The sequence below is a fragment of the Hemiscyllium ocellatum genome, chromosome 27 (genome assembly GCF_020745735.1).
Source record: "Hemiscyllium ocellatum isolate sHemOce1 chromosome 27, sHemOce1.pat.X.cur, whole genome shotgun sequence".
Classification (NCBI taxonomy): Eukaryota; Metazoa; Chordata; class Chondrichthyes; order Orectolobiformes; family Hemiscylliidae; genus Hemiscyllium; species Hemiscyllium ocellatum.
Genome location: NC_083427.1, coordinates 2,123,830 through 2,135,893, shown reverse-complemented (window position 1 = coordinate 2,135,893; position 12,064 = coordinate 2,123,830). Strand labels below are relative to the sequence as shown.

The window sequence follows — 12,064 nt, the reverse complement described above, 5'->3', positions numbered from 1 at the left end:
TGTTTTGGTTTCAACTACTTCCTGGGGTAATGACTTCCACATGCTCACCACTCTCTGGGTGAAGAAATGTCTCCTCAAATGCCTCCTAAATGGTCCAAAGCGAATTCTCAGACTGTTTCCCCCGTTCTCTCGAACACGTAGCACAGGTTAGCAGCAGACATAGATCAATTCCCCATCCACGAACTGTGATTTTCTATCACTGTTGTCAGAGTCCCATCGTGGAGTAGAAATGAACAGTTAACGCCTATTACTCAGCAGAAATCATATTCTTAAGTCCCATAACTTCAAGATTATGTTTATTCCAAACATTCGCATTCCTGACTAGCTGTTGTATAATGTACACACAGTAGTTCTGGGAGAATCAATTCTTTTGGAGCGAAATACCTTGAACCTGACATTTATCTCGATTGTAAGAGGCATCACTTAAGATATCCTTCAGTTTGACTTTTCTTCAAAGAATCACTTGTGACCCCAATGGAGACAAATGGGTTTCTTTCCATTCATTGTTTGGTTAGACCTCATAAATTTAAGACATTCCTGTCAGGAAAAGAGATCACGTTTTCTTTACATAGAACATAGAGCATTGTCGCGCAATATAGGCCCTTCAGCCTTCGATGTTGTGCCCATCTATGAAACCAATCTGAATCCCATCTAAACTGCGCTACTCCATGTTCATCCGTATATCTATCCAATGACCATTTAATTTGCCTAACAGTTGGCGAATCTACTACTATTGCTGGCGATGCGTTCCACTCCCACACTACCCCCGAGTCAAGAAGCTACCTCTGAAAACTCTCCTCAATCTGTCACCCCGAATTCAAAGTTATGTCTCCTCGTGCTAGCCATCACCATTCGAGGAAGAATGTTCTCACTGTCAACCCAGTCTAAAACTCTGATTATCTTATGTGTTTCAATTAAGTCACCTCTAAACCATCTTCTCTCTAAAGAAAGCAGCCTCATGTCCCTCAGCCTTTCCTTGTGGGGCCTTCGGTCCAGACAGGCAACATCCGAGTAAACCTCCTCTGAAGCCTTTCCAAAGCTTTCACATTCTTCCTATAATGCAGTGACAACAACTGTACACAATACTCAAAGTGCAGCTGCACCAGAGTTTTGTACAGATGAAGCATGATCTCATTCGTCCGAAACTCAATCCCTCTACCAATAAAAGCTAACACACGACATGCCTTCTGAACAATCCTGTCACCTTCGGTGTCAAATTTCAGCAATGTAACTACATGGACACCGAGATCTCTCTGTTCATCACATTACCAAGAATCTTATCATTAACCCAATAATCTTCATTCCTGTTACTCGTTCCAAGGTGAATCACTTAACACTTGTTCTCATCAAACTCCATTTTACACCTATCAGCCCAGCTCTGCAGCTTTATCGATGTTCGTATGTAATCTAAACTGTCCTTTGGCACGATTGACAATTTGACAAACCTTGGGATCATCTGCAAATTTAATATATCATCATCCTACGCCCTCTTCCAGGTCACTTATAAAAATGACAAACAACAGTGGCAAAAAAAAACAGACCCGTCCGATGCACTAGTTTTAACTAAACTCCAGCATGAACGTTCGCATAGCCACCAAACTATGCCTTCTTTCAGCATGCCATTTTATTCTCCAAACAGCTAATTCACACTCAACCCCATGCTTTCCTGTTGTGTGCAATAGCCTACCGTGGGGAACCTTATCAAACACCTTACTGAAATCCATAAACACCAAATCAACCGCTTTACCCTCATCCAACAGTTTGGTCACCTTCTCAAAGAACTCAATAAAGTTTGAGAAGTCTGACACAGACTTAACAGAGCCGTTTTAACTATCTATAATCAACTTATTCCTCTCTAGATAATTAAAAATCTGAGCTGTTCAAACATTTTCCAACCCTTTACCCACACTGAAGTAAGGCTCACTAGTCAATAATTACGAGGGTTGTCTATATTCTACTTCTTGAAAAACGAAATGACATTTGTGTTCCTGACGTCTTCCAACACTACATCTGCAGACAATGACGGCGTAAAGATCAAAGCCAAAGGCTCTGCCATCTCCTCACTAGCTTCTCATAGAATCCTAGGAAAAACCCATTCAGCAGAAAGGATTTATATATGTTCACACTTTCCAAATTTGCTGACACCTTGTGAAACCCAATCCTTTCTAATCTAGTAGCTTGTATCTCAGTATCCTCCTCGACAACGTTGTCTTTTTCCTGTGTGAATCTTGATGAAAAATATTTATTTGGTGGCTCTCTTATGTCTGCGAACTCCACGCATAACTTCTCACTCCTGTTCTTGTCTGGCACTAATCTTTCTGTAGTCATTCTTTTATTCCTGATGTACCGACAGAACGCATCAGGGTTTTCCTTGATCGCATCCGCCAATGATCTCTCACTTCCCTTCCAGCCTCTTCTTCGCGCTCTCTTTATATATTTCCTGGCTAACTTGTAACTCTCAAGCATTCTAACTAAGCCTTCACATCTCATCTTAACATACGCCTTCTTCTTCCTCTTGACAAAGAGATTCGACTTACTGTGTGAACAGAGGCTGCCTTGCTCGACAACTTCCTCCCTGTCTTACAGGCACATAATTTTCAACGACACGCATTAGCTGTTTCTTGAAGGAGCTTCAGGTTTCAATTGTGCCAATCCAGTTTAGTTTTCTTCCCCGTCCTCTGTCTCCTAAATCTTCCATAATCGCATCGTGAATGCCTTTCCCCCAAACTATGACTTTTGCCCTGCGGTATATAGGTATCACATTCCATCGCTAAAGTAAACAAATGTTTAAAACTAAACAAAATCTATTGCCACCAATGTAACCATCTGACCAGACTGTTCACAAGCTGGGGTTTTCTCGTGACCTTGTTATAATCATCAGACTACTTAACACAAAATCAGCAAGACGACCTGCTTGATCATGCTAACTAACCCCTCTCTCTAAAATGCCTCAGCTGATCTGCGACCATAACTTTCAAGCTCTGCAAAGGTATCCGAGATTTTCCGTCATTTTTCACTCTGGGATCCCATCTTCAAACTCTTTGAAGTAAATCTAATCAGGATTGTTCTGCCAATCAACGCATTTTCTCAAATTCAGACAATACTTTCGAATCAAATGTCTTTTCCATTTATGCAAATTCATCCACAGCCACATTTTTACTGTTTCAATGGCCCAAGATACACGCACTCTGAGTTTATTGTACTGGTCCATTGCTGACTTATTTTTAGGATCTAATGTCTATCATTACTAGGCTGTCATGACATTATTATCATTAGAAACTATCACTTGTGAAGGTTTAAAATAAAGTAATCCACCACAGCATCAAATATCAATATGCTTGCAAAGGTCAAGTTGCTTCTATTCTTTGGTCCTTGCACACATGAGCACTGCTCCATTATCTCCAGTAACCACACTGTCGAGTAACTGCATAATTTTGATCCAAAATTAGATATCAACATGTCACAATGCTCTCTGTGACAATGACTATCCATAACAGTCTTGGTAACCAAATACAACTGCATAATAACTGACTCGACCTGCAAATGAAGTATCAGTTTTGTGATACTTTCCAACAAGTATTCCAACAGGTACGTTCGATTGAATTGAAATGAACGACGTTCACGCTCATATTCAGCATTTGCCAAGAACAATTGGTTATGAAACTGCTCTTGGCCTTCACTACTATCCTTTCTTCAAGACGATGCGGACTGGATTCGCACAGATGCTGTAGGAAAGAGGGGAGACTAGGACACCTTTGCATGTGCAGCAGTCCATTCACAATGCTATTGCAGAACAGAAAGAGTTGCAACAGAGCCACATCAGACTAGAAACAAACTCTGTCTCTGTCTTGTCACAAACGCTGCCAGAAATGTTCTGGCTGTTCTTATTTTATGAAAGCCAGATGATTGTCCACCATTTCAGAAAGGCAGTCCGTGGAAAGGGTTTTAAGTAAAGTTGAAAAATTACAGCTCAAGCAGTTAATTTTGGGAGTGGTGTTCGGATCAACATTGTGTAATTATACGATTGGGGAGGGCATAGATGTAAACGTTATAAGAGCTTGTCTGATAATGTTTATTATCAGACAATCATATGGGAGGTATTATCTGTAAAATAACTGTGAAAGTAAGATGTGCAAAGACATCCTCCGTATGGAGCTCCTAAAATGATTTTGGAATAGTTCGTTCAAATCACATGTTTTCGACATGTTTTGAACCTCCTGCAATGGTGAAATAGGTAGGATTAAATCATTACTACATTGTAAAGGCCTCTCTTGTGATTAGCAACGTTAACATGATTGCATTCACATTCAAACTGTGCGAGAGAAAACTGTTGTTTAACATAGGATACTATGAGGGCACGAAAGCAGAGCTGGCTGAAGTGAATTGGAAAATAATTATAGGGGAGAATTCATTCATGATATAGTGGCAGACGTGTAAGGAAACGTTTCAGATCACATAAAAAGATACATGCTAAAGATGAAGGAAAATTCTAAGTTTCGGAATGTTATCTGTGGTTTAAGATAATATTAATACTAAGCAAAATGGATGTGATTGTGGACAACCAGACGTAAGCCAGAAAATTAGACAGAATAGTAAAATTTGAGGAAATGAAAGAAATGAAAATTAATAACTATTGAATCATCAGCTTTTGATAGGAAGCTCACCAGAGATTAAATCAGAGAATACGAGTCCCTGCAATTATTTTGAAAAGGAGGTAATTGACAAAGTGAACTTCGGTCATACAGAAAATAAATGCGGGCAAATCATGTTTGCAATACATGCCTTCGATGTAGACGGCCATGCTCCGTTAGCCAAATTTACTGAACTTTCAAAAATGTGAAATGAAATTAAGTCATCAGAGGGCACAAGGAAATTAAAAGATTATCATGACAGGTGTGAATAATGATACGAAAAATGATTGTGGAGCTTGGTGAACAAGAAGACCATTTGGTAAGAGGAACAGACAACAATAATAAAAATGATGACAGATTGTAAAACTCTGAGGTGCAGACGGACCACGATTTCTGAATGGATGGATATCTTGAGATTAGCACAGATGGGCAGCAAATAACTCAGAAAATTAAAGCAATGATATCAGTTATCAAAAAGGAATCTGGATACGAATGTACAGAAAGAGAAAGTGGGGAGTGCAGCTGCTGGAATTCAGAGTCGACAGTCTGGTGCTGGAAAAGCACAGCAAGTCAGGCAGCATCCGAGAAGCAGTAGAATCGTCGGATGCTGCCAGACTACCTGTGCTTTTCCATCACCACACTCTCGACACAATCTACAGAAGTCATTTTATTTTCGATAAACCAGACACATGCAAGCTTACCCCTAGAATGTACTGAGTCATTATGTTCATCTCATCCACAGGAGATGTAATTGCATCAGAGGATGTTCAGAAACGGGTTACCTGACAATTCCATGGAATGAACCGATTATCTTTTGAGGAATGATTTTGCAGCCTCCTGGCTGAACTTTTACTGGAATGTTGCATATATATGTAGATATTACATTATCATGTTCATAACAAATGCTAAAAATCAGCAGACGTCAGTGTACAATTTCCCAGTAATATTTGAGACGTCCAAGGAAACACTGTTAATTAGTCCTATGGAGCAGCAGGACATTGTCACGAATTTTATGATAATGCATGTCGGGTTGGAGGAACTGCTTGGTCTAATTTGCCAAGAACTGCAATAAAATTGTTAGATTATGTTGAAGAATGCAGCAAAGTTTATGCCATATTTTATAGCGTAGAGTGCATTTATATCCTAAATTTGCTGGTGTGAAAATAAATGCTGCCTCAGTTGGTGATGCCGACATCCTAGGGGTCTTATTTTAAATCAAATCAATAGACATTCTTCAGACACGCAATATTTATAAAATAAGCAGTATTCCCTGCGATGTTGGAAAGCAGAGAAGTTTCAATGAAATATTGGAAACTTCAGAGAGAAGTGGATGCATTACAGTGAGTAGTATTTGACGACAATGTTAAAAATGGCAGAGCTAATGAAATAACGACAGAGGTGGTGATGAAATAACAAGTTGGAAACAATGAGAGTAATTATCTGGAAGATTACTAATAATGTCGGTATTAAATTCATACTGCTGGGCAATTTTGAATATTAAATATATGTTTTCCGTGTAAACGCAGCTGGCATAGCAAGTATACCATTGTATTATTCATTGTTTCAACTGAGAGAAAACAAACGTCAAATGTACTTTGAAAATCGCTGTCAGACATTTCAGTGAAATACAGTTGAAGCTCAATTTGAATCATTTCAGTATGCCATGAAATTTTCAAAAGAACTATTAACTGAATGAAATAAAGTAACATACAGACAAAATTAATATCAGTTCTATGGTTGTCCAAGCAGTCATAGAAACAATTGTTTTGGGAGAGGTTCAGGCAGGAATAAGTTACCTGAAGCCAAATGATTATCTCACAACAGCCTTTCCTCTGCCCTTCCAGAAAGTTTCCTACCTACAATTTATTCTTCTACCTTGTTGATGAAATACATGAAACTCCAAATCATTTTTTTCTTCTCTCAGAATCATATGTGTCTTTTATATCCCTTCAGACGCAGCACTTATCTGACCGAACTTGATATCAGAAAATTTCTTGGGTGGGCAGGACTGAACTGTTTGGAGAGAGCAAATTCAGTCGGACCATATTAACTGGAGAGCGACAAATGAGGGAACCCTCATGAATAGTTACAAAATTCTAATAAGATAGCGAGGAATTACTTCACCAAGAGAGAAGTTAACCTATGGGATTTTCTGTAAGAGAAAACTGTTGAGGCCAATACAGTCATTGTTTTCGAGACCAATTCAAAAACGTTCATGAGCCAAAAGGGATGAAATAACCTCGGAGAAAAGGGGTAGAAAGATTGAGCTGACTCATCAAAATGGACTTTGGAGCAGTTTAGATTAGGTTGGATTCCCAACAGTGTGGAAACAGGCTCTTTGGCCCAACCAATCCAAAGCAACCCTTTGACGAGAAACGCACACAGAACCATTTCGCCCTGACTAATGCACCTAACATTATGGGCAATTTAGCGTGGTCAATTCACCTGACCTGCACATCATTGGACTGTGGGTGAAAGCCGGACAACCTGGATCAAACCCACTCAGAGACGGGGAGAATGTGTTAACTACACACAGACAGTCGCCCGAGGCTGAAGTCGAACCTAGGACACTGGTGCTACGAGGCAGCAATGCTAGACATTGACCCACCAGAACCGTTTGACTTTCTGCAACTTCAATTTTCTAAGGTTCTACGTTTTATATTGAGGTGATCCTTCACGTTAACCTCATTTTCTAGTCTGCCCAGCTGATCTGTTGTCCTGCAAAATTAACTGCATACTATCCCTTATGGGAAGGTGCAGAGCAGTCATTTGTGTAGATCATGCCGTTCAGATTTGATTTTGGTTCAAATTTTAACAATTGTGTTTGACACATATTATAGTGTTTTAGGGGCAAATCACAGGCTATAATAGATCTATATTCTGGGAATTTACCAAACCAGTCCCAATATTGTTACTTTTCAATTACAAGTGACATGCCTTCGGTCTGGCACCCTCTAACTGCACTAAAATCATTTTTTGTGTGTATGTGTGTTTTCACATTAGTCTACGAATGCCGAAAAAGCAGAAATAGTTGCTTAGTGGAGTGAATGTTTTCCGTTGTGGGATTGACAATGCGGAAAATCCAGAGTTTTCTTGGATTTGGAGGTGACATTGTTGAACTGCGAGCAAGGTCTGAAGTCATATGACACCAGGTTGTAGTCGAACAAGTTTTTTTTAAATCACATACTTGCTACCCCTTCGTCAATTGAAGCCTGAGTTCTGACACTTTCTAAATTCTTTTTCAGTTACTAACCACATTTTTGGGATTCCCCTCAGACCATCTGCACGCATAGCCACCTATCTACCCAAAACACAACAAGGTGGCTGCATTACAACAATAACGTATCCGCACACAATTAATTCATTGAACATGCTTTGTTTAGTATGAATTCTAATTCCTATGGATCCATGAGGTCAAGACAAAAAATTCTAATTAGATAAGATTATGTGATTAAAAGTATCGAATCGGACAGCAATGAGTGTAATCTGAAAGTAAAAGAGTAAATTATTCTACTCTCCCAATCAAACAATAAAAATCGAACAAATGGGATACATGATTTCCAGTTTAACTCAAACTGAAAGTTTACACTAAACCTATAGTGGCTGCAAAGTTCTCAAATATTCGACCCGCAGATGGATAGGGATCTGTGAGAGCAGATTTCAGGTGATCTGGTTTCATGCTGAAATCCAGCGAAATTACTCAGTTATGGTTGTCTGAAATGGGGCGCTGGTGAAAGCAGTGCACAAGCTATTCAGTTTATTGCGCAACTGGAGCACAGCTCCAATCAACCATTCTTTTCAAGCAATCTAGCTAGCACGTTCAGCAAGCTAGCATTGTTCCAGTTTCAAAAATGGACGGCATATTTGCTGATTTTGTGACAATGTTAATGTAATCGAAATTATGTTATACGATAAGTCTGGTCTTTTGAAACATATTAAGCTTGAACACAATCAAAACAATAATGTCAACAGAAAGATTTCCTCAATCCAGACTTATGGAAATTGTTTGGATTCGAAGTTTTGCATACTTGCGCCACACAGGCATGTATTAGTACAGCCTCATATCGTGGCCACGTTCTTGTCTGAAGATTATAATTCAAGATCCACACAAATAAACATCTTATGTTTTCTATGCCAAGCAAGATATATATTTAAACATTGGCTAGTTCCCAGCTACATTACACCTTTATATTTATATATTAACATAAATTTGCTCAAACCAAATCTGCAGATGAGTTTGAAATGGAAGACACATAAATGACAGCATAAAAGATTTGTTGAAGAGAAAATGTTCTGATTCTCAATTGTGCAGTTCAGCCTGTGCAGTTCTAACCAGAAAAAAAATCATTCTTTTAACTCGTCTGCAAAATCATAGCGATAAGTAGAAAAGGGTCACTTACTAGGTTTCACTGTCAGAAAGGTGCCACCTCCTGCATGGTATTCGTCACAATCCGTCAGCTCCCATTCAACGCCATTCAAAAAGCTTCAGTGAAGCAAAAGTCCTATAATCAATAAACCAAAACATATCCTGTCCACTATATTCCATATATATTCACTGCATGAACAAATCTTCATTTGTCAACAGTTTAAATTTACTCCTACATCCGCTATCTCCAAAGAGAGTTTGGGTGACATTGAAAACGTCGACATGCTGAGCTCTAATCCATGTGCAACATGCATAGAATTCCAGTACTGGGCAAATTGTATTTGATGTTAACTACATAAAGCAACATGCATTGCAAAAAGCCCATTATGAAATCATGTCCATGAGACGTAGAAAAGGGAAAACCTGGCCGAGAGGTTTGTGCTGTGTCTTGTGTCACTGTGCAAATCCAGCTACACATTGTTTCACACCAGCACAAGAAATCCATTCTTGCAAAAATAACCGAAGATCCTTCAGCTGTTCAGGGATATTGAGTGATTGATTGATGCAGCAAGTATGACGGAAATCACTCCCTTTATATTGTATTCCCAGACAAAGGCTATAATTCTCAAGCACTCATCAAATGTGGAATACTTACCAATATTGTGCAGTGAATGTGATTTGAAAATTCACGTAATAATCAGTTAAAAGAGTATGAAAATCTTTCAATAGCAGTTGTCAGGCCATAAAAGTTGCAAGACAAATTTCAGCATGAGGTACGTAAGCATGCAGAAAATAATTTACATGAGCAGGACATTCAGATTTGGCAGGACGTTTTTGTATTATGGTAATCACGGATTCGTCATTGAGGTAGCACAGTGACACAGTCACACACAGCAGTGCAAAACATTGCATTGTCGTTCATACAACAACCTCAAGAAGTTACACAAACTGAAAATTGGATTCCTACAAATGTACATCTTCTCATATCTGTTTCAGAAAGCCAAGTGTTATAGCCTTCCTAGTTCTGGAATAGCTGACCATCCAGATAACAAATAAATCAAAGTATTTGTGGTGCTGGGAATAATGTGTGCTGGTAGTTTTTGTATTACAGTGATCGAGTTCTTGATTGCTGTGGTCTTCACAGCTGTCACAGTGATACATCCCAGTGCAAAAATGAATGCTGGCACGTTACTGTAGGTTCAAGAACAGTACTGAATATCCAAGTGCAACTTCTCTGAACTTCCCTGCTTAATTTTGCTAACAATCATTTAGAACCTGCCTCCTGTTAATCCGGATCATAAATAGTGGCCACAAAGTCCATGTTGAGCGTTGATATGATGAAGCAAGGACAATTTACTTCACGGAAAATCTGAAGGTGTTTTTGTCTTGGTGGAAGATCAGGTTTGTTACTGTGTTCAAAATCTGCCATACAGTTATATGCACCACTGTCTTCAACTCTCAGGTCACGAATTCGCAAAGAAAAGGACTTTGATCCTTTGTTCACTGTTTCGGAATATCGTCCACTAATTGATATGCTCTCCTCCTTTGTTGCACCCAATTTTGTCAGATACCATAACTTGTTGCCCAATGCACAGTCAGACCTTTGAAAGACGCAGTTGATGGTCAGTGATTCGCCTGTCTCCTTCGTTACCATCCTCGGTGTTTGCTCAAACAATGCAGTAACGATATCTGGTGGAGAAAAATAAATTTAATACAGGACATTTATCTCTAATCAGGAATCTTTCAGACAAGGACATTTCAATAATATAAACACGGTCATTCTGTGAATAACATCGATAAGAAACAGTACTTACTTGGTAACCAAGCTAGAAGGCACGAAAACAAGAAAATATTCATTCTTTCTGCACCGACAGATAGAACCTTATGCACAGTCAACGCTGGAATTCAATGCCACCTGTTCAGTGCAACAGTGTGTGTCAGAGAACCGACCTTATAAACCACTGGAGACTGTGCTTATTTTCATCATGTGGAGCAAGAAACCAATCACGTTGATTCTAACTCACGCATTGTGGTGGGCTGAGCCTTGTGCAGACTAACCGTCATCACAAAAGGAAAAATTGCATCAATTCAGAGTGGAAAAAATAGCAGCATGTGCTTAATTTCCTTGTGTTTAACTTGGTGCCATTTAATTTCATACCTGGGAACATCTCTCATGTTCAGGCAGCGAACTTGTGAACAAAGGGGCACACTTAAATAATTAACATTGAAACCCATACATGGCCAACTCTGACAACCGAGGAGCCACGCAAACATATATATGCATGTTATGCTCACTAGAATCATACAATCTGATTTATTTGACGGCTCTAGTTCCTTGAAAATCTCGCATGAAATGTTTATTGTAAACAGAATGTCTTTAACTGTTAAATAGCAGTGAAAATAAGTTCATATTTTTCAGAATGCAAAATTCGAAACCGGTGAATGAAGTCGATTGAAGCTTTTGGAACCGTGAAAAATAAAACAACAAAATAAGAGACGATATTGAGACTGTTTATAAGTGGATAGAGGCTTCACAAACTATTTGCTTCTAGATAAAACTTCGGTCACGTTGATCTCACCATCTGGGTGTAATCCTCGAGATGGTGCGGCTGAAATGCGAATGTTTAAATCAACTACAAATTATGGCAAGCAATTTAGAAGATCAAAGAGATATTGATACATTGGTGTGATTCTGTTTAGAAGAAGCAGACGGAAGTCACTATCAATAGCAACACATTTTGTCAGTTGTTTATCAAAAGAAGGTTCGATATGTTTTGAATTGGTAAAAGTGTTATGTTCCATTGGGGAAGGTTTCTTTTTGAGCATAACGTTTGATCTTGGCACGACTCTACAAAGAGTCAAACGAAATTCAGTTTGTGTTTGGTAAATCAGTACAAAATGGTGCAATTAATAAATCTCAAAACAATACCACAGTTCAGCCGTCGACTTCAACAAAGAATTTGCGTTCTGTGATTTCAAAGATTGCACCAATGATTCTTTAGAATATTGAGTGACATGTGGAAATATCAATATGAGGAATACGTGAAATTACGTTTTCTTTGTTCAA

The 12,064-nt window shown here is 38.9% G+C and overlaps 1 gene segment (V, D, J or C); it reads right to left on the bottom strand.

Annotated features, from left to right (window-relative positions):
• The window catches only part of LOC132828620 (Ig heavy chain C region, membrane-bound form-like), a 32,570-nt gene extending 21,716 nt beyond the window's left edge, over window positions 1-10,854 (bottom strand). Inside the window, 2 exon segments of the C gene segment in view lie at window positions 10,408-10,686; window positions 10,812-10,854. Coding sequence covers window positions 10,408-10,686; window positions 10,812-10,854 — 322 coding nt within the window.
• Window positions 10,855-12,064: the final 1,210 nt, after the last annotated feature.